The 18,931-nt window shown below is 45.7% G+C and overlaps 2 protein-coding genes across 2 annotated transcripts in view; one reads left to right on the top strand and one right to left on the bottom strand.

Annotated features, from left to right (window-relative positions):
* The window catches only part of FAM184B (family with sequence similarity 184 member B), a 151,940-nt gene extending 148,769 nt beyond the window's left edge, over positions 1–3,171 (top strand). Inside the window, exon 18 of the mRNA XM_015138087.3 lies at positions 1,352–3,171. Within this exon, the coding sequence (XP_014993573.3) occupies positions 1,352–1,445 (94 nt within the window). The 3' untranslated portion in view covers positions 1,446–3,171. The remainder of the gene's footprint in view (positions 1–1,351) is intronic.
* A 5,136-nt stretch (positions 3,172–8,307) lies between these two features.
* MED28 (mediator complex subunit 28) lies at positions 8,308–18,592 on the bottom strand. The gene is made up of 4 exons (XM_015138086.3): positions 18,425–18,592; positions 12,646–12,712; positions 10,929–11,041; positions 8,308–9,016 (listed from the first exon to the last, which is right to left on the bottom strand). Exons 1-4 carry the CDS (start codon positions 18,581–18,583, stop codon positions 8,819–8,821), a joined length of 537 nt encoding a protein of 178 aa, XP_014993572.2. The 5' UTR covers positions 18,584–18,592; the 3' UTR covers positions 8,308–8,818.
* Positions 18,593–18,931: the final 339 nt, after the last annotated feature.

Genomic DNA, 18,931 nt, shown 5'->3' with positions numbered 1-18,931 from the left:
GTGAGACTAAAGGAATTAATTCATAGGATGTGCTTAGCACAGGACTTGGCACAGAAATCTTCAATATAGTTTCAGTATCATTACTAACATTCCTCAAGATTTACTGTATCACCTTGGAATTCTTTTTTGTTTGTTTGTTTGAGACAAGAGTCTTGCTGTGTCCCCCAGGCTGCAGTGCAGTGGTGCGATCTCTGCTCACTGCAAGCTCTGCCTTCCGGGTTCACGCCATTCTCCCGCCTCAGCCTCCGCGGTAGCTGGGACTACAGGTGCCTGCCACCACGCCTGGCTAATTTTTTTGTGTTTTCAGTAGAGACGAGGTTTCACCATGTTAGCCAGGATGGTCTCGATCTCCTGACCTCGTGATCCGCCAGCCTTGGCCTCCCAAAGTGCTGGGATTACAGGCTTGAGCCACCGCGCCCTGCCTTTTTTTTTTTTTTTTTTTGAGATGGAGTCTTGCTCTGTCACCCAGGCTGGAGTACAGTGGCTGAATCTTGGCTCACTGCAAGCTCCACCTCCCGGTTCACGCCATTCTCCTGCCTCAGCTTCCCGAGTAGCTGGGACTACAGGCGCCCGCCACCTCGCCCAGCTAGTTTTTTTTTGTATTTTTTAGTAGAGACGGGGTTTCACCGTGTTAAGTCAGGATGGTCTCAATCTCCTGACCTTGTGATCCGCCTGTCTCAGCCTCCCAAAGTGCTGGGATTACAGGCTTGAGCCCAACCTATCACGTTGGAATTCTAAAGTCTCTTAATCAGGCTGGGCTCAGTGGCTCACGCCTGTAATCCCAGCACTTTGGGAGGTGGAGGTGGGTGGATCACCTAAGGTCAGGAGTTCGAGACCAGCGTAGGCAACATGGCAAAACCCATCTCTACCAAAAAAATACAAAAATTAGCTGGGTGTAGTGGTGTGTGCCTGTAATTCCAGCTCTTCGGGAGGCTGAGGCACAATGATCGTTTGAATCCAGGAGGCTGGAGGTTGCTGTGAGCCGAGATCATGCCACTGTACTCCAGCCTGGGTGACAGAGGGAGACTCTGTCTCAAAAAATAAAAATAAAGTCTCTTAATCTGTAGGTTTGGTTAATCCTGCATAATTATCAGAGCTACAACCACTAAGTCTCAAAGGAACAACAGAGAACCAAACAATGGTGAACCTTCTGTTTTCAAAATGAGGATTAGGTACTCCCTCCCCAGCCCCATCCTTTACAACTTGTTTCCCACTACTAATGTTGGCCGGTCCCATTCAGGTGTTTCTAAAGAGTAAACATGCAGTTACCTTTCCCTGAAAAGATGGTGGGTATTAAGCTGTTTCGTGCATAATTTTCAAAACCATATAAAAAACCTTTTTTTGTTTGTAGGACACCAGATGGTGAAACGGCCCAGCCCAAAGAAGCCCAGCAGAAACAGGGCTCTCCGCACCAGGAATGGTTTACCAAGTACTTTTCTTTCTAAGCTAATCTTTGGGATACATCACAGAGGATACTTGAAAAACATTTCTTTTAAATCATCTGATTGAAGGAATGAACTAAAACCGACCAACCAAATAATATGCTTGTAATATGATTTATATATGAGAGCTAAAACAAATTTTGGCATTAACACTCCATACTGCTCTGCCAGGCACAGTGGCTCACCTCTGTAATCCCAGCACTTTGGGAGGCTGAGGCAGACGTATCGCTTGAATCCAGGAATTTGAGACCAGCCTGGGCAATATGGTGAAACCCCGTCTCTACAAAATATACAAAACTTAGCCAGGCATGGTGGTGTGTGCCTGTGGCCCCAGATACTTGGGGGACTGAGGCGGGAGGATCACTTGAACCTGGGAGGCAGAGGTTGCAGTGAGCCGAGATTGAACTCCTGCACTCCAACCAGCCTGGTGACAGAGGGAGACCCTGTCTCCAAAAAAAAAAATTGTTCCATGGGTCCATGGTGACAGTTCATTACAAATATCTTGACATTAAACAAACCAGTGTTATTAAAAAGCATCTATAGGAAAATGTTATTAGCATTACTAATGACCTGTATGTTGTATTTCTAGTGTCCATAACATCATACTCCATTTTGTAGAATATCAGACTTTGTGATTTCCATGATCTACTTTAAAAGTGGTTGTACTTGTCCTTAGGATGCTAGTCAACTCCACTGGAAAGCTGTTTCTATGTAAAATGATGCAATTCCAAAATGCACATCTAACCTCAATAGGAAGATGAATAAAAGTTAAAATAAACAGGAAAGTCAACTAAAAAGAAAACAAACCAAACCTACCAGAAATGGATGGTAGCATGCTTGGACTATTTTCACTTCCTTGGTCTAAGACAAGCAGCAGATTGTAGATGGGATGACACCTACCTCTAAAAGGGCTTTGCAAGGATTAAGCAAGATAACATAAGTTAACATGAATTGGAATTAATTAAGTACCACAAGGTTTTTCTGTAAATAACCAATCCTAGCCCAGTTACAGGTCTCAATGTAATGACTGTAGTGTCAACTTGATCATTTGTGAAGGTCTCGAGACTATCTGTTCTTTGAAGTCAAAGATCTTCTAGACTGTGCACATGGCTCATGCTGTAATCCCAACACTTTGGGAGGTGAGATGGGAGGAGAGCTTCAGGCCAGGAATTTGAGACCAGCCTGGGCAACACAGTGAGACCTCCATCTCTACAAAAAATAATTAGTCCAAAGAAAACAAAAAAATAAAAATAGTAAATAAAAATAGTAATAATTAGCCAGGCACAGTGGTGGGTGCCTGTAGTCCCAGCAACTTGGGAGGCTGAGGTAGGAGGATAGCATGAGCCCAAGAGTTCGAGACCAGCCTGGGCAAGATAGTGAGTGAGACCCCATCTCTACAGATAAAAAATATTTATATCCTGAACCTCTGGTCTTTGGGTTTGAGCCATTTGCCTCATGGTGTATTGCTTCTTCATTGCATGAATTCCCAGTGGAATAAAAAGGAACCGGAATGGCTGTTCACGGTGCTGTCTTGCTCTCAGTCCACACTGATTTGTCTCACCTTCTGATGGAGCAAGGTGATTTGACAAGACTCAGTACAACTTTTAGGGAGCAAAATATTTTTTCAGTCTTTGGTGCTGGCCCAGGAGGTGGCCCACAAACCAATGTTAATTCTATGCATTGTCAAATCTTTGCTCTTTAAATAAAACTTTGAACTGGGCAATAAAAATAGTTGACTTGTATTGATTTTCCACAGAAAGGTAAAATGAGATGAAGACAGCTTGGAAATAGAAAGTTCACTTCACATTAACCTCAATCACATCACCTTAAAAAAAAAGCTGATTATACATTATAACTGTCAAACAAACTTACATATTAAAGGTAAATTTACCGCCTAATCAAAAAGAGGCCCCAATACATTTTTAAATACAAACACTTGTCATCATACATTAACACGCCATATTGTTTTTCATTACCAAATATTTTTTGTGAGTTTCCTGCTTAGAGTGTCTTAGTTCGTTCAGGCTGCTCTAACAAAATATCTTACTTATGCTGGATAATTTATAAACAATGGAAATGTGTCACTCACAGTCCTAGAGGTGTGATCCCCGGGCAGGAAGAGAATTTTACTAATTAAGACTGTACATCTGTTTTGACTCCTTTCTTGTTGCAGGCGCCTGAAAGATCTTCTTAAATTTCTAAATTCTACCCTGCAATGATTATATCTTTGTTAACAAAATCTTGGCATGCTTCTATAATTTTTTCTTGAGGCCATATGTCTTGAGTATTGAAGTAAGGCATTTAAGGACACAAACTTAAGCTTTTTGTTTGATATTACCAAACTGCCATTCAGCAAGTTTCTAGCAATTTACACCCTTACCTGCAGTAAATGAACCTGCTGTGCCCAACACTATTGACAAAGAAATACAATTTGATAGATAAAACATTCTTTCTGTTTTAGTTTGCATAATGATTCCATCAATCTCTCAAGAGCAGAGTGGTCTAGAGATGACAGTGATGGCACAGAAGTGACAGACAGTGGAGATGAAGAGAAATTATCCAATTCGGGATTAAGTTAGGAGAGAGAAAAAATGGGATATTATGACGTATGGAAGAGGTAACATGTTCCTGTAGCAAAACTGAAGGGAATACTATCTGTTCCACATGAATGCAAACTGTTTTGTAATTGGGGTAGGTAAGAATGGATTCACCTAGTCAATGGCTTGCACACCACATACCTGAGCCCTTAACTGCTCTAACATTGATGTAATATCCAACCCAGCAATTGTGATTGAGACTACTTGGTTAATTTTTCTCCAGGATCCATCTGGATTCTGCAGACGAGGCTGGCAAATTAAATGGAACTATGATAAGGACCGTCTTACTGCATCTGTCAGATTTCCAAGGGTAGCACTGATCTTGACTGTCACCTCACCTCCACCCCCAGGATGCAGTATTGTTTGTTTGTGTGTTTTTGAGATGGAATCTTGCTCTGTCACCCAAGCTGGGGTGCCATGGTGCAATCTCAGCTCACTGCAACCTCCACCTCCTGGGTTCAAGTGATTCTTCTGCCTCACCCTCCTAAGTAGCTGGGACTACAGGTAACCACCACCACGCTAATTATTGTACTTTTAGTAGAGACGGGGTTTCACCATGTTGGCCAGGCTGGTCACGAACTCCTAACCTCGAAGTGATCCGCCCGCCTCAGCCTCCCCAAGTGCTGGGATTACAGGCGTGAGTCACCGTCTGGCCTCAGTATTGGTTTTGATTATTTCTACCAGCGCCTCCAAGATAATGACAGAGGCCCCAGGCACTCACAGTCACCTCATCAGTTTCTCACTATCCCTCTGCAGGGAACTGACACTCTACTGTCCTTGTTGCAGTACTCCTCTTACCTCCCACAGGTTTGACTCCTCACATTCCCCTCCACAGGGATATTTTCCCAGGGCACCACTAGTGGAATCCTCAGCAACTGGGCCACCCCCTCGTGAGGTGACTGTCCATACCTCACACGCTGCTCCAGATGGGTTTTGCTGTCAGTTGGGCAGTGAGTGAGCCAGTCCCCAAGCCCCATGCTATTGCCTGCTCTCAGACCACATCCAGTCACAATTGTCTCAGTCAGGTCCTCCACCAGGCACGCCCCGAGACACAATGAGAAGCGCAAGACATTCACTGGGGGGTGTGAATGCCTTTAGCCAAAGCCCACCAGAAACGCCTGATTTGAACAAGGTGGGTTTATTCATCACAGAGAACCATGGGCTTCTCAGACAGAGAATGTCACAAAGAACCTCTTTTAGGATTCTGGCCCTGGTTGGGTGATTTCAAGGAAGTGAGGATTCACTCGACTGGATGCTGTCAGAGTGGGGGCGACTGTAGGATTGAGCATCTCAATACATCTTATTTATAGGAAGGTGGACTAGCGTAGGAATAAAGGTATAATTGCATATATATACATACATATATAGCAACTGTCACTCATTTTAACCAGGAGAAGGATGTTTGGTATTTTGTGAGTGGTAAACTAACCCTGAATTTTCTTTGTATGTGCTTAGACAAAATTATGAAGTGGTTTATTTTATCATGGCCTGAGAGCAACTTTAGAGTTGGTATTCAGAGACTGTTTATGTCCTACAGGAGAATGACATGACCGAACAGTGTTGTCAGCTTCTGAATGTCAGGGACAGGTGTTTTCTTCTCTCTTTTTCAGGAGAAACACCTATTTAGAGAAAGGGGAGAGGACATAGAAGACAGGAAGAGCCTATGATGTAGGTCTGACAGGTGGGCCAAGGAACACTGGGGCAAAAGAAGGCAGGACAGCTCCGAAGACGTTGTGGCCGGGCTGATGGAAGCGCCCAAGCAGACTGCTCAGTTTTTTTTTTTCATTTTTATTTTTTTGACACAGAGTCTTGCTCTGTCACCCAGACTGGAGTGCAGTGGCTCGATCTCAGCTCACTGCAACATCCACCTCCTGGGTTCAAGCCATTCTCCTGCCTCAGCCTCCTGCGCCCGGCCTCAGACTGCTTATTAGAGGAGTCCTGTGTCGAGCAGAAATGGCCTAGCACCTGGACCTCCACTGTGCTTGGTGACAGCCAGGACCAGCATGGCCTGGGCAGGAACACGGCGGCAGATCCCCAATGCCAGGAGCTTTTGTAACTGAACTCCTTGAAGCTGCTTTCTTGAAGGGAGGACTGAGCAGCACTCCTTCACAACCTCTAGAGGCCCACAACCAAACACTTGGGAATGTTAACAGTTAAGACATTTGGGTAGAGGAGAAAAGAGGAAAGAAGGGAAGATGAATGAAAAAGAATTAAGTTTAAGTAAAGAATATGAAGATGGGCTGGGCGCGGTGGCTCACGCCTGTAATCCCAGCACTTTGGGAGGCCGAGGCGGGCAGAGCACTTGAGGTCAGGAGTTCAAGACCAGCCTGGCCAATGTGGCAAAACCCCGTCTCCATTAAAAATACAAAAATTAAGGCCAGGCACGGTAGCTCACGCTTGTAATCCCAGCCCTTTGGGAGGCAGAGGCGAGTGGATCACGAGGTCAGATCGAGACCATCCTGGCCAACATGGTGAAACCCCATCTCTATTAAAAATACAAAATTATCTGGGTGGGGTGGTGCATGCCTGACGGCTACTTGGGAGGCTGAGGTGGGAGAACTGCTTGAACCCGGGAGGCCGAGGTTGCAGTGAGCTGAGATCGCACCACTGCACTCCAGCCTGGACAGAGTGAGACCCCGTCTCAAAAAAAAAAAATTAGCCCATCTACTTGGGAGGCAGGAGAACTGCTTAAACCTCTGGGAGGCAGCGGTTCTTCTGGGGGGAATGTCAAATGGCTGAAAAGGTCACCCACCAGCTTTGATGTCGGGTGGCAGGAATGTCCTGCAGGAGGCAGTGCTGCCAGCTGCTGTTTGTAGAACACACAGGCTACCTGATGGCTGGGTTGGCCTTTCCCCAGCACTTGCCTGTGGCACCCCGTTGTGCCACTGCACTACAGCTTGGGTGACAGAGCAAGACTCTGTCTCAAAAAAAAAGGCTGTCCTGAAGATGTAGATAGGTTTATCTGTGGAGAGTGACAGCCCACAGGCAATCTGCATCTTGGAGCCTGACAAGGAAGCTGGAAGCTAAGTAGTATTCAAGAAAAAAGGCCCTCCTGGTGGAACTTTCTACCTTTCAAAGAGCTACCACACCCAAGACAACCTTGGCGTCTTAAGAACACCCTGGAACCACAGGTGGGTGGGCTGTTATAACACACTGACCAGGGAAGAGAGGCGTGAAAACTCACTTCAAATCCTGCTTCTGTCAAGGGTTAAAAAGACTAACCTCTTGACTTTGGGCAAATCACTTAACCCTCCTAAATCCCATACTCTTCCTCCATAACCCTCCTCTTCCCGGAACAACAGAAATCACTAACACCTGAAGAATACTTGCTACATTCCAGCACCCTTGCTACTGACTTCCCATTCAACATCTCCTTTTTCTTTTTTGAGATGGAGTTTCACTCTTGTAGCCCAGGCTGGAGTGCAATGGCACAATCTCAGCTCACCACAACCTCTGCCTCCCGGGTTCAAGAGATTCTCCTGCCTCAGCCTCCCAAAGTGCAGGGATTACAGGCGTGAGCCACCGCGCCCGGCCTCAACATCTCCTTTAATCTGCAAAAATAATCCTGGAGGATAGGTCCTAGTCTTATCCCTATTTTATAGACTTTTTTATCCATCTGTGAAAATGGGAACAACAATATTGATTCTGTTATAAGCCTTCTAGAAGACTGAATAGGATCATTTACAGAATATGTGTGGCACAGATGTTTGTTTGAAAGTCGAAAGCCTGAAGCCTATGGACGGACCTTAGATCAAGCAACAAGCCAGGCCAGAACCCACCCGTGGACAATCAGAGCGGGAGTCTCTTCCAAGACATAATACTCCTCCACTCCTTTCTAGTCACTCTAGTCCCTTGGAGTCAAATCCACTGGCAACAACCTTCCTTAATGGAAAATGTTTCCCCTCCCAAAACGTAAAACAAAAATGAAACACGCAAACAAAACTCAAAGCAGAAAGAGACAATCAGAGCAAGCTTTAGCACCTCTTAGCTCACCTATGCCCCCACTGTCATGCTACTGAAAACAGTGTCTGCCCCATTAAACAGATTCATTACTGCAGAATGTAATGAATGTTAGCGTATCACTGCTCCCACTATATCCTTCTCTGTCAAAAAAAAAAGTAAACAAACACCACGTAAAATATAAACATACCCCAAATAGAAGTCAGCATCAACCTAAGGATCCTAGTGTAAGATTACTACACTAACCCAGGAAAATTCCATCCTCTTCCCACCTATTTACAAAAATATCCTCATTGAGAGCTCTGGAAACATTACAAATATTGTATTAGATTCCTCTTCTTGAGGTAGTTCAAAGTCTTAAAACAGAGCAAATTTACATACTTTTCTATACACCACTGAGGGGTAATTATCATAAGACCTACAACCAAAATCCCCATCTCCTGATTCTCAGGCTACTATACTCTTCTCCTTCAGATCAAACTACAGGAAACACACATACAAAGATGAAAAGTCATACAAAAATTTAAAAACAAAGCCACCATAGAAAATAATCTGTATCATCACACTCACAGTCTAAACTTTGCTAAAGACAAAAAAAAAAAAAAAAAATTGGTTTATCCAAGCTACAGACATGTTATGAAGTACTCAAGAAATTAACAGCTTATAAAAATAGTGGAAAAATTTTCAATGCAAGCATAAAACTAAAATGAACTCATTATCTGGCAAAGAGTTCTTCCAAAATGTCAAGTCCCCAGGAAGGGATATGTGGCCAACCTCACGCACCAGCCCACTCATAGGCCGAATGCCTCTGCCCTTTGCTCACGTTGGCTTCAGAGGTGCAGGGATGTTGGCAGACGCCTGCTCCAGGTAGGCCAAGGAGCCCTGAGGGATGTCGGCGGGCTTTTTGTGCTGCACGTTGATTTCCTCCAGCACCTGCTGCCAATGCCTCAGCTTTGTCAAGTGCTTCTGGACTAGTGCGTCTTTCCGCTGTAATTCATTCCTTAGCTCCGACACATCCTGCCGATGAAAGCGATGGAGTAAGTCAGAGCAAACTCAAGAAAAACACACACGGTTCTGGTTGGTTAAAAGGCTAACAATTCAAAACAAAGAGAATCCATTAAACCATATTAAGCCCACTACTCTGCTTGGCTCCATTATTTAATTAACCCAAATGATAGATTCTGACATAAGTTTATATGGGTTTTCTTTTTTTTTTTTTGAGACGAAGTCTTGCTCTGTCACCCAGGTTAGAGTGCAGTGGTGCAATCTCGGCTCACTGCAGACTCCACCTCCCGGGTTCAAGTGATTCTCCTGCCTCAACCTCCTGAGTAGCTGGGATCATAGGCACACGCCACCACACCCGGCTAAATTTTGTATTTTTAGTAGAGATGGGGTTTTGCCATGTTGGCCAAGCTAATCTCGAACTCCTGACCTCAAGTAATCCACCTGCCTCAGCCTCCCAAAGTGCTAAAGTGCCGGGATTACAGGCGTGAGCTACCACGCCCGGCCTATGTTTATTTTTCTTATAGAAAGTAATATGCAAGTTACAAAATTGAAAAGGGCAGCCAAAAAGAAATCAGATTGATATGGTTTGGCTATGTCCCCACTCAATCTCATCTTGAATTGTAACTCCTACAGTTCCCAAGTGTTGTGGGAGGAACCTGGTGGGAGGTAACTGAATCATGGAGGCAGGTCTTTCCCATCCATGCTGTTCTCCTGGTAGTGAATAAATCTCACGAGATCTGATGGTTTTAAAAATAGGAGTTTCCCTGCACAAGTTCTTATCTACCACCACGTGAGATGTGTCTTTCACCTTCTGCCATGATTGTGAGGCCTCCCCAGCCACGTGGAACTGTAAGTCCATTAAACCTTCTTCTTTTGTGAATTGCCCAGTCTCAGATATGTCTTTATCAGCAGTGTGAAAACAGACTAATACGCAGACTCTATCCCATCCTGGTCCCCAGCCACCCAGTACCTCTCTCCAAAGGTTACTGCTGAGAACCTAAAACACTGAAAATCTGAAACATTTGTTAACAACTGTTTACAAAAAACTCCACACCACTATTCTATCACTTCAGATTATGAACTGTTAAAATTACATTTTCAAGAGCTTTTTATGAACAACAGCGTTACATCCTTTACTAAAGACCCAGTCTTGGACATATCTGCATTGTTATTCAAGTATTCACACCAGGAAATGATCTGACATGATAAACTGTAAGAATATCTATCCCCAACAGCTGGTATCATGAAAGAAAAGAGACTTTTTGATTAATTGGGACTAGTTACTTCAAAAATTGCCCCCAACCAGTAATCTCAATTCAGTGTTTCTCACTGAGGGCATCGCTGGCTTTTTGGGCAGGATGATTCTTCACTCTTCCACATGGCATGGAGCAGATCCTAGCCCAACCCATTCAATGCCATTAAAGCTTCCCAAGTCATCGTGGCAACCCCAACACACTTCCAAATGTCCTAGCCTAGAACAACTGCGATCAACGAAATCCTGAGTTTCCAGGAGCCTGGGTCGAACACTACTTTCTGATTTCTTGGATTCCTGTGTGCAAGGCACTGGCTAAGGCAACTGGGGACACAGATCTCAGTTTTTGTCAAAACAAGCCTATATATGTTATGGCTTTTTATCCTTTTTTCACATGGCAGAATCTTTTAAGAAAAATCTTTCCTGAAGGCTAATGTATGACACAAGTCACATCAGAGCTGTTCTGTCTGACACTCTGCTTTTGGACCCCACTCCTTGGCTCTACTTCTTGTTCAGGTTGTCCCAAACATGGATGACTAGCCACGTTTCACACTGACCTATAAAGCCTGAATGAAACTCACGGGAAACGGGTACATCTCATTTAAAGCATAAAAGGATTCCTGGCACCACTTAGTTATTCCTATAGAGCTAAGATGAAAACTGAGTCCATACCTCTTTGATAACTTGCTCTGGTTTCTGGACAGATAACTGCAATCTTTTTTGTAAGAAAAAACACTCTGTCTGTCTTGCAATATCCAGAAACTTCTGGATACACTGATCAACACCTTAAAAAAAAAAGGACCAAAATTATTAAAATAAGAAAAACAACAGACTCATGTATCTCCCTCATAAATGAATAATCAGAAGGTAAAAACAGAGCTTTCTCATAGACAACTCAGGGATTTTAATCTTGGCCACAGCAGTAGTAATAACCCCCAACTTCTCATGTGTTAACCAACATTAAAGAGCAGATAATTTGTGCTTTTCTCAGGTTAAAAAAAAAGAGAGCCCTTAATACAGTATAAAAGGCATGAGATCTTTAAAAAGACAATGCAGCTGGGCATGGTGGCTCAAGCCTGTAATCCCAGCACTCTGGGAGGCCAAGGCGGGCAGATCATGAGGTCAGGAGATCGAGACCATCCTGGCCAACATGGTGAAACCCCATCTCTACTAAAAATAAAAAAATTAGCTGGGCGTGGTGGTACATGCCTGTAATTCCAGCTACTCAAGAGGCTGAGGCAGTAGAATCCCTTGAACCAGGGAGTCTGAGGTTGCAGTGAACCGAGATCGTGCCACCGCACTCCAGACTGGTGACAGAGCGAGTCTCAAAAAAAAAAGACAATGCAGAGGCTGAGCGTGGTGGCTCATCCTGTAATCCCAACATTTTGGGAGGCTGAGGCAGGAAGACTGCTTGAGCCTAGGAGTTTGAGACCAGCCTGGGTAATACAGCAAGATCCCATCTCCACAAAAAAAATAAAAAAACAAATGTGGTAGCTCACACTGTGGTCCCAGCTACTAGGGGGCTGAAATGGGAGGACTGCTTCAGCCCAGGAGGCAGAGGTTGCAGTGAGCAGAGATCATGCCACTGCATTCCTTAAAAGCATGAGAGAGCAAGACCTCTGTCTCCAAAAAAAAAAAAGAGAGAGAAAGACAATGCAGAGATCCAGCAATTAGCATCATAATTTCCAGTTAAAATGGCACATATAAGGCTGGGCGCAGTGGCTCACGCCTGTAATCCCAACACTTTGGGAGGCTGAGGTGGGTGGATCACCAGAGGTCAGGAGTTCGAGACCAGCCTGGCCAACATGGTGAGAACCCCGTCTCTACTAAAAATACAAAATTAGCTGAGTATGGTGGTGCATGCCTGTAGTCCCAGCTACCTGGGAGGCTGAGACAGGAGAACTGCCTGAACCCGTGAGGTGGTGGTTGCAATGAGCACTCCAGCCTGGGCAACAAAAGTGAAACTCCATCTCGGAAAAACAAAAAAGAAAAAGAAACATGTAAAATATAGTACGAAGAAATCAGAAGCTCTGGTTACCTTTAGGGACAGAACTCGGGGAATAAAAAGAAGCACAGGGGACTTTTCTCTGTAAGACCTATTCCAAAAATAATAAAATTTTTTTGAAAAGCAGTACACACCATTGGTCTTCTTCTTTACCTAGTACCAGTATGAAAAGTTCATTATAAATGATTCATTATGGGTGATATAAGATGTCAATTAATAAACTGAACCAAGAGTCAGCAGCTCATAGAGATTATGTGCACACATTTCAGTCCCTGAAATATTCTCTTAGGATAAAAGCAGGACTGAAACACATGAAGTATAAAATTAGCAACTAGGAAATCTTGCTGAAGCCAAGAACATTGTGTACACAGAGGGAATGCTTACCAGTTCGAATTTCTTCCTGATCAGTGCCATTGACATAGTCCTGACTCACCAGAGACGCAAAGCAAGCCTGTGTAATAAAAACGTAGGAAAGAAAAAAATGTCATTCACACATCAAAAATTTTACTCCAGAGGAAGAAATAACTTCTCCTGAAGTCATGTGATAAAGTGGCAGCATCTGTTTGCACGAGATGGCAAGACATCAGGCCAATGGAAACATTTGGTAAACTCAGTTTACCAATTAATTAGGCCCATGGAAGAAGCGCCAGGCAAATGAGCTGCCACCACATTTGGTCTCTGTCCTACCACATGCCCCTTCCCCGTACCTTATTCCACACCAGGCCCAGACACTCTTCCAGCCCCACTGTGGCCTCTTGCTGGTGCTTACACAACTCACATCACCACCCATTCAGGACTCAGGCCAATCTTCTCCCCCTCAGAGAGACTAGCCAGTCTACCCTTTCTAAACTGTGCCCCTCCTGCTCACGCTCCACACCCAAGCACAGTTTTATAGTTTTTCACATAATTAAGTGACATCATATCCATTATTTTCATCCATTATTATCTGTCCCCTACTAGTAGGTGGGAATTTTGTCTGTCTTGTTCACCATTGTCCTCCTAGTGCCTGGAACACTGCCTTGGCACAAGGGAAATGTTTAATAACACATATTACTGACTGACTGGACGGCCTAAAAGGACAAGGTTGGTGTCACATAGATAATCAAGTCCCAGAGAGAGTTATCTCTAAAGGGCACCTATACAGATGCAAATGTGAATCAGCCAAGGGGTTCTGCGCACAAGCAACTCTAAAGAAATGTACCAAAGCAGGCCCACTGCAGGAAGTGGGCAGGGAGATTGGGGAGGCACAGAAAGAGAACAGCATGGCAGGTGGAAGAGCAGGAGTTAGAAAGGAAGCCTCAAATACAGGAAAGCAGAGCTCTGTCAGCAATCAGCAAACTACACTTGGTGTGAGGCAGACAGATCTGAGCTCAAATTTAGAACATTATCTACACATGAAGGCCCTTTGAGAAGCAAAACTTCTGCCTGCCTGCAGCTCCCGCGCTTGATTTACAGAGAAAGTAAATCAGCAACACAGATTGCCCATTCTCGGGATTACTTTGAAAGTTGACTCCTGGCCGGGCACGGTGGCTCATGCCTGTAATCTCAACACTTTGGAAGGCCGATATGGGCGGATCACGAGGTCAGGAGATCAAGACCATCCTAGCTAACATGGTGAAACCCCTTCTCTAATAAAAATACAAAAAATTAGCTGGGCATGGTGGCACGTGCCTGTAGTCCCACCTACTCGGGAGGCTGAGGCAGGAGAATCGCTTGAACCTGGGAGGCGCAGGTTGCAGTGAGCCAAGATCGCACCACTGCACTCCAGCCTGGGTGACAGGGTGAGAATCTGTCTCAAAAAAAAAAAAAAAAAAAAAGGGGGGGCCGGGCGTGGTGGCTCACGCCTATAATCCCAGCACTTTGGGAGGCTGAGGCGGGAGGATCACAAGGTCAGAAGACCGAGACCATCCTGGCTAACACAGTGAAACCCTGTATCTACTAAAAATACAAAAAATTAGCCAGGTGTGGTGGCGGGCACCTGTAATCCCAGCTACTCGGAAGGCTGAAGCAGGAGAATGGCAAGAACCTGGGAGGCAGAGTCTGCAGCGAGCCAAGATCACTGCACTCCAGCCTGGGCAACAGAGAGAGACTCCGTCTCCAAAAAAAAAAAAAAAAAAAAAAAAAAAAACGAAAGTTGACTCCTGTTGGGTTTGGGATGTGGGTAGGATGTACCTCCTTTGTGAGACCTATGGCTACTGGAAAATGTCACATCAAGAGGCCAACCAGTCACAAACTGGCCAAAAAAGCTGGGCCAGCTCCCCAGAGCCAGGAGGCCTACCAGATAGGGTGGCAGGAAATCTGATCTCAAGAATTTTACTGCCCTCCACCTGCTTAAGAAAAAAATTTGGGGTCAGACGTGGTGGCTCACGCCTGTAATCTCAACACTTTTGGAGGCCAAGATGGGTGGATGGTTTCAGCCCAGGAGTTCAAGACCAGCATGGGCAATGTGGTGAAACTCTCTACAAAAACAAAAATTAGCCAGGCGTAGTGGTGCGCACCTGCAGTCCCAGCCACTTGGAAGGCTGAAGCAAGAGGACCACTTGAGCCCAGGAAGTGGAGGCTGCAGTGACCCAAGATCGTGCCACTGCACTCTGGCCTGGGTGACAGAATGAGCCTCTGTCTCAAAGAAAAAAAAAGAAAAAAACAGATACACAGGCCTTTATAGACAGTTGGACAGCTGTATTAAGAAGAGAACAGCCTTTTTTTTTTTTTTTTTTTTTTTTTGAGGCGGAGTCTCGCTCTGTTGCCCAGGCTAGAGTGCAGTGGCACGATCTTGGCTCACTGCAACCTCTGCCTCCCGGGTTTCAGTGATTCTCCTGCGTCAGCCTCCCAAGTAGCTGGGATTAAGGCGTATGCCACCACAGACCACTAATTTTTGTATTTTTAGTTAGAGATGGGGTTTCGCCATGTTGCCCAGGATGGTCTCGAACTCCTGACCTCAAGTGATCAGTCACCTTGGCCTCCCAAAGTGCTGGGATTACAGGCGTAAGCCACTGCATCTACCTAGAAAGAGAATAGCTTTTTAAAAGCATGGCTAAAACAGAGCCTTTGCCTGGAAAGTAAGTGCCAGTCCTCATTTCCACAAACCCAATAGCTGGCTTTGAGCAAGTAACTTGTCCTCACTGAGCCTCAGTTTCTCTATCCATGAATAGAGGAAATGGAACTAGATGGTCTCCAACGTTCCCTCCAAAATCAAGAGTGCATGAGCTCAATAAATTCCTTCCATCAAAGAGCATGTACTGAGCAGCTAGAATGAGCAGACAGAAACCTCAAGGGGTGGCACCCCAATAGGAATGAGAAGCAGGTAAGCAGGCGCTGCCATGTGCCACTGGAGGCTGTGAAAATTGAGGTCCACACAGAACACAAGGGAGGAAACAGGAAAAGTTCCAAAGAAAATGTGGCCTTTGAATTGAATCTTGAGACAAGACTAGACCGATCGTGATCACCCAGCAGCAGAGAGAGGATCCAGCTCGCACCTCTCCCACTCTCCTTCGCCTGGCTAAATCAAAATGCTTCTTTGGCTTTCATGCTCTCTGGGAAGCCTTCCTTGATGTACACACCTATATGTGCTCCCACAGTACCCTAGATTTCTTCTATCAGAGCAGTGATCGATCCTACAGCAAGGCAACTGCCTGCCGTTTATCACAAGCTTCCTGAAGGTAGGGACTGGTTTTCTCTGTATTCTCCGTATGGATAATCAAGTCCCAGAGGGAGTTCTCTCTCAAGGGCACCTACAGACACATTTGTGAATCAGGCAAGGAGTTCTGTGCACAGGCAACTACACTACAGGCTCCTTCAATGTCTGACAAATGTTCATCTAGCACTTGCTATCTACTACCACTGTATTAGCCCTACAGGATACACAATGTGAGGGGTGGGGGTACAAAACAGGTAGTCTCTGACTTCATGCAGCCTGGTTTAATGGTAAGTATTAAAAAGGCCAGAGAAGGGTCCACTAAGGAAGTGATGCAATGAGCTGAGGAGGGGCCTGGAAGCCCAAAAAGAAAACAAATGGTACACATGGGAAAGTCTTGTGTGGCTGGAGTAAGAAAATGAGTCTCGGCCGGCCGGGCGCGGTGACTCAAGCCTGTAATCCCAGCACTTTGGGAGGCCGAGACGGGCGGATCACGAGGTCAGGAGATCGAGACCATCCTGGCTAAAACGGTGAAACCCCGTCTCTACTAAAAATACAAAAAATGAGCCGGGCAAGGTGGCAGGCGCCTATAGTCCCAGCTACTTGGGAGGCTGAGGCAGGAAAATGCCGTGAACCCGGGAGGCGGAGCTTGCAGTGAGCTGAGATCCGGCCACTGCACCCCAGCCTGGGCAACAGAGCGAGACTCCGTCTCGGAAAAAAAAAAAGAAAAAAGAAAATGAGTCTGAAGGAAAGAACTCAACATGCAAAGCCTGGGAGACCACACTAAACATCTTGATCTTATCTCAAGAGCAACAAGCAGCTACTATAAGTTTTTAAGCAGCAGGGTGCTGGGAGTCAACTTTGGCTAAGATTTGTACAGGGCCAGTCTTTCAACAAGTGCCCAGGACAGAGAGCCAGCTCCCCTCAAGAACAATGCTAGATGCTGCTCTAAAGCTCACCAGTCCCTTCCTTTACCACTTACCATCACCTCAAAGGCGTCTCCTCCTCCTCCTCTCCCTCCTCCTAAACGGTCTCAGTCCTTTAAATCATTTATTTCTGGCTAGGCACGGTGGCTTATGCCTGTAATCTCAGCACTTCGGGAGGCAGAGGAGGGTGGATCATGAGGTCAGGAGTTCAAGGCCAGCCTGGCTAAGATGGTGAAAACCCGTCTCTACCAAAAATAAAAAAAATTAGCCGGGCGTGTGGCGGGCGCCTGTAATCCCAGCAACTCAGAAGGCTGAGGCAGGAGAATCGCTTGAACCCGGGAGGCAGAGGTTGCAGTGAGCCGAAACTCTGCCACTGCACTCCAGCCTGAGGGAGAGAGTGAGACTCCATCTCAAATCATTTATTTCTAAATCTTTGTACATCCGTGTAGTAAAAGCATTTTGTCCATGCCGTCTGAATAATACAATCGCTTACAAATTACATATTTATAATTATAAATGTACCACGGTGCTATTAGATACAATATTAAAAGTCACAAAATTGGGATTTTTATTTAATTTAATTTTATTTTTTTGAGACGGAGTCTAGCTCTGTCACCCAGGCTGGAGTGCAATGGCGTGATCTCGGCTCACTGCAACCTCCGCCTCCCGAGTTCAAGCGATTCTCCTGCCTCACTCTCTTTCGTGTCTGGGATGACAGGCGCACGCCACCACGCCTGGCTAATTTTTGTATTTTTAGTAGAGTCGGGGTTTCACCATGTTTGTCAGGCTGGTCTCGAACTCCTGACCTCGTGATAAGCCCGCCTCGGCCTCCCAAACTGCTGGGATTACAGGCGTGAGCCACCGCGCTGGACAAAACTGGGATTTAAATGTGGAAAAGTTAACTCCAATTTGAAGTTATGTTACTTTATTACTAGACAGGAATAGCTCATCTTCCATTTTAAAGACCACTGGAAATCACCAGAGCACTTATTTTCACCTCTCTATCTTCCCTCAATACACAGTTCACCTTTCTCGCTACAAGGTAAACTCCTTGGGCAGAACTGAGATTGGGTCATCTGTGGCTCCCTCGCTCCCTAACCTCCACCATTCCTCTTTCCTCGGCCCCTAGTACCAAGCTGCGCCTGGTAATTTAAGGAAGTCAATTTCCCCTCATAAGAGTCTCTTTAGGATCGTTTAAGGGTGAAGCCCAGCGGAAAGGATACAGGACACAGTAGTGAAACTTTGAGCTCCGAAAAGGCTTAATGAACATGCAGGGATGCAAGAAACGGTGCTCAGGGATGAGACCGACGACCGGTTGGGATGGCAGCAGCCGGCTGGGAATCTGGAAGGGTTCCAAGTTTGGGGTTTAGGCAAACTTCGGGTCCACATTTCCAGAAATCTCGAGTTTACGCGCCCCCGCCAGCAGACCTGAATTGAATACGGGCCACGGGGAAGCCTAAAGCAATGACTTACGTTCTTTAAGCCTCAGTTTCCCTATCTGTAAATTAGTTGCTCGCATCCCTGGAGTAGATACGCGTACGCGCAGCTCACGTTTCAGAAAAAAGGAAAGGCTGGGGACAAAGACGCCCATGTCTTATATTACCTCGAAAGATGACTCCAACTCGTCCACCAAAGTACTGCTGGAAGGTCTAGGAGCGCCTGGAGCTGCCTGAAGAAGCGAAGCTTGGCCCGGAAGGCCCGGTGGGGCCTGAGGGGGCCCGGGTGGCTGCCCAGAAAACATACCCCCTAACGGAGCCGCCATGTCTGGAATGGCGCAAGAGAGGTCCACTGCGCCTGCGCGGAAGCCGCCTCAGAAGGTCAGGTGTCTGGTGTGCGATGCGTGGTCACGTGACAGGACCGCGCTGTGGAAGGATTCTGTTGCGCCTCCGGAGGGAGGATTTTTGATTCTTCTGTCTTCTCGTCTATCGCAAAACAGAGTTTACATGTATTTTCCTTTTTTCTTAGCTTAAGAATTGAAGACTGTGGCTGGATTAGACCTGGTTGTATGGAAAGGGGAATGAATAACTACAGTGGAGCGAGTCCTCCCGCGAGAGTCGAGATACTACTATGCTAGTCCCGACTCTGCCCCAAATGCCTGGAGAGACTTTGG

This window comes from Macaca mulatta, chromosome 5 (assembly GCF_049350105.2).
Source record: "Macaca mulatta isolate MMU2019108-1 chromosome 5, T2T-MMU8v2.0, whole genome shotgun sequence".
NCBI lineage: Eukaryota > Metazoa > Chordata > Mammalia > Primates > Cercopithecidae > Macaca > Macaca mulatta.
The sequence above is the reverse complement of the archived record's forward strand: the minus strand, read 5'-3'. Positions and strand labels throughout refer to the sequence as shown.